General features: G+C 37.7%; 1 protein-coding gene across 1 annotated transcript in view; it reads right to left on the minus strand.

Moving 5' to 3' along the window:
* Positions 1-1,873: 1,873 nt before the first annotated feature.
* The window catches only part of LOC107662823 (zinc finger protein 271-like), a 20,711-nt gene continuing 18,491 nt past the window's right edge, over positions 1,874-4,093 (minus strand). The window contains exons 3-4 of the mRNA XM_016452935.1: positions 2,431-2,850; positions 1,874-2,121 (exon numbers count right to left, since the gene is read on the minus strand). Of these exons, the coding sequence (XP_016308421.1) occupies positions 1,874-2,121; positions 2,431-2,850 (668 nt within the window). The remainder of the gene's footprint in view (positions 2,122-2,430; positions 2,851-4,093) is intronic.

Genomic DNA, 4,093 nt, shown 5'->3' on the forward strand with positions numbered 1-4,093 from the left:
GGCAGATCTTTTTCCTATTTAGCATCCAAACTCTGGAATAATCTACCTAACATTGTTCAGGAGACAGACAGACTCTGTCAGTTTAAATCTAGATTAAATACCCATCTTTATGGGTCCCATAACACACTAACACATTTCTAATATTCAAATCTGTTAAAGGATTTTTAGGCTGCATTAATTAGGTCAACCGGAACTGGGAAGACTTCCCATAACACCCGATGTACTTGTTACAACATACGAAGAATGGCATCTACGCTAATATAAGTCTGTTTCTTATTCCGAGGTCACCGTAGCCACCAGATCCAGTCTGTATCCAGATCAGATGTTCACTGCAGTCACCCGGATCCAGTCCGTATCCAGCCCAGATGGTGGATCAGCACCTAGAGATGACCTCGACAGCCCTGAATGTCAGCGGAGATCAGGACAACTATATGAGCCCCAGAGACAGATCCCCAGTGAAGACCTTGTCTCCTAGACGGCCATCGGGACAAGACCGTGGGAACCAGATGAGTCCTCTGCACAGTCTAACTTTGCTGCAGCATGGAACAACCTGCTGGTTCGTCTGGCCAGAGGAGAACTGGCCCTCTGACTGAGTCTGGTTTCTCCCAAGGTTTTTTTTCTCTATTCTGTCACCAATGGAGCTCTGGTTCCTTGCTGCTGTCGCCTCTAGTTGGGAACACTTAATTTCCAGCGACATCGTCGACTTGACTGCACAGATACTATCTAAACTGAACTGAGCTGGATGATGACATCACTGAATTCAATGATGAACTGCATTTAACTGAAAATTGAGTGTTTGCTATTGTCCTTTTGCATTATTGACACACTATCTTCCTATTTGATACTGTAAAGCTGCTTTGACACAATCTGTATTGTTAAAAGCACTATATAAATAAAAGTGACTTGACTTGACCTGTAGCAGAAGAACCGCTTCTCAATATTATTAACTTGTCATTATCTCTAGGTTATGTCCCAAAACCATTCAAGCTGGTTGTTATTAAGCCATTTATTAAGAAACCACAACTAAATCCTAGTGAACTGGCAAGATATCAATGAAGAATTTCAGTCAGGTTTCAGGCCCCATCATAGCAAAGAAACTGCACTTACAAATGACTTGCAGTCTTGGTCTGATGCAAAAAAGCATCTCATTACTAGTTTTACTTGATCTTAGTGCTGCATTCAACACTATAGATCAGGGCTGTCCAAACTCGGTCCTGGAGGGCCGGTGTCCTGCAGAGTTTAGCTCCAACTTGCCTCAACACACCTGACTGGAAGTTTCTATGCCTAGTAAGAGCTTGATTAGCTGGTTCAGGTGTGTTTAATTAGGGTTGGAGCTAAACTCTGCAGGACACCGGCCCTCTAGGACCGAGTTTGGACAGCCCTGCTATAGATCATGACATATTCATAGGTTGATTACAAAACTATAAGGGTATTCAAGGGCAGGCTTCAAGATGGTTTAGATCCTACCTGTCCAACCATTATCAGTGTTTATTTAAACGTGGAATCATCTCAATTAATGCCAGTAAAATATGGAGTGCCACAAGGATCTATCTTAGGCCCTCTGCTATTTTCAATATATGTGTTGCCCCTTGGTAATATTATCAGAAAATATGGGATTAGTTTCCTTTGTTATGCTCATGATACTCAACTACATATTTCAACAAGACCTGATGAAACTCCTATATTGCCTAAGCTAACTGAGTGTGTCAAAGATGTAAAAGATTAGATGACCAATAAATCTCTGATTAAATTAGAATAAGACATAGATATCACTTATTGCACCAAAAACAGTAAACGGAATCTTGTAGATTATAATTTGCACCTAGAAGGATGTACTGTTACTTCCTTTATAGTCAAAACCTTGGGTGTTATATTAGACAGCAACTTTTAGACATTGTTCTTTGGGGAGGAAATCCATCTTTGAGTTGATTTGAATCTCACAGTTGAAACTGTAAGGTTTGTCTCCAATGTGAATCCTCTGGTGCCGTTTCAAATCTTTGGCTGTAGTAAAAGTCTTCTCACACGCAAAGCACATATGATCTCTCACACTGGTATGTATCTTCTGATGCAATTTTAAACTTTGCAGATGTGAAAAACCCTTTCCACACAAAGAACATGAATGTGGCTTTTCTGAACTTTCAGGTGATTCTTCAGGACTGAAGCCCACAACTATTTTACAGTTCAAACTGCAGTCTTGAAGATGAACTTTATTTACTGGGACTTTAGATGATGTTTCTTTGTTAGGACAGATTCATACAGAAGATACTTTATTTCTTGACACATTATTGTGTCATGTTTGGTGAGGATGCAATGTCACACCTAAAAGTGCTGGATCTGAAGATGATCTACAGTATTGACTGTGAATCTTTTTTTTATGACTGCGTAGATTAGATAAATGAGTGAAACTCTTCCCGCATGCAGTGCAGTGATATGGTTTCTCTCCAGTGTGGATCCTCTCATGTGTTTTCAGGGTTTCTGACCGACTGAATCGCTTGTCGCAGTGTGAACACTTGTAAGGTTTCTCTCCAGTGTGGATTCTCTCATGTTTTTTCAGGGATCCTAACTGACTGAATGTCTTGTCACAGTGTGAACACTTGTAAGGTTTCTCTCCAGTGTGGATCCTCTCATGCATTTTCAGGGTTTCTAACTGACTGAATATCTTGTCACAGTGTGAACACTTGTAAGGTTTCTCTCCAGTGTGTATCCTCTGGTGCACTTTCAATTGATCAGCTGTAAAAAAAGTCTTCTCACACTCAAAGCACATATGATCTCTCACACCAGTATGTATCTTCTGATGTAGTTTTAATATATGCAGCTGTGAAAATCTCTTTCCGCATAAAGAACAAGAATGTGGTTTCTCTTTCGTATGAACTTTCAAGTGATTCTTCAGGTTTGAAGCCCTCAAAAATGTTTTTCCACACTGATCACATTCATGCAGTTTCTCTCTAGTGTGGATGTTCATGTGTTCCTTAAGGTTTGAAGATTTTGTGAAACTATTCCCACACTGATCACATGTGAACGGTTTCTCTCCAGTGTGGATGTTCATGTGAACTTTGAAACTTTTATTGCTTGTCAAACTCTTTCCACACTGAGTGCAGGTGAAAGATTTCACCCTGTCTCTTCTTTTCTTTAATTCTTTTTGGTTGGTCTGAGAGCAACTTAAAGGTTTTTCTACAGCTTTGATGTAATGTTTCTCCTCCTCTTCATTTAGTTCTCCATTCTCCTCTTTTTCTTTAATCAACACTGAAATGAAAATAAAAAACATACAATTTTCAGTAAATCATAAAAAAAAGAGAAATGTGAAAAGGACATAAAAATTTATCCTGATGTAACAATGGAAAGTAGATTGCTATACAAATTTCTGATAATTTTGATGCATTTTTGTAAATTATATGTATATTAAACTTTTCTGGAGTGAGGTACATTGTTCTTCCAATTATTACTTAATAATAATTGTTATTAAACATTTAAATTTTTTAAAACATAATAGACACAAATCCCATATTTCTTTAGCTCAAAGGCCCAATAATCTCTACAACATTAACTTAATAGGAAGCTAATAACACAATATCTTTTAACAGGAAATTCATAGTCAATGTACTAATGCATATAGTACACAAAGTATTTAATTAGGTTCATAAATGACTTAAAATCATTGCCAAAACCTTGAATAGACCTACCTCATTATTAAAATACCAAGGAAGTAGTCTGAAATTTTGTTTAGTAAAATTATAGCATGCAATTTGGGTGTAGCATGATGTATAGATAAATTATACTGAACAAAATTATAAACGCAACACTTTTGTTTTTGCCCCCATATTTCATGAGCCAAACTCAAAGATCTAAGACTTTTTCCATGTACACAAAAGGCCTATTTCTCTCAAATATTGTTCACAAATCTGTCTAAATCTGTGTTAGTGAGCACTTCTCCTTTGCCGAGACATATAAGACAGTGCCAGAGGTTTATAATATAAGTGATTCCTTAAAGGAGACATATTATGCCCCTTGTTACAATATGTAATATAGGCCTCTGGTGTCCCCAGAATGTGTCTGTGAAGTTTCAGCTCAAAATACTCTACAGATCATTTATTAT

This window comes from Sinocyclocheilus anshuiensis, unplaced genomic scaffold (genome assembly GCF_001515605.1).
Source record: "Sinocyclocheilus anshuiensis isolate Anshui unplaced genomic scaffold, SAMN03320099.WGS_v1.1 scaffold1815, whole genome shotgun sequence".
In the NCBI taxonomy this organism is placed as follows: domain Eukaryota; kingdom Metazoa; phylum Chordata; class Actinopteri; order Cypriniformes; family Cyprinidae; genus Sinocyclocheilus; species Sinocyclocheilus anshuiensis.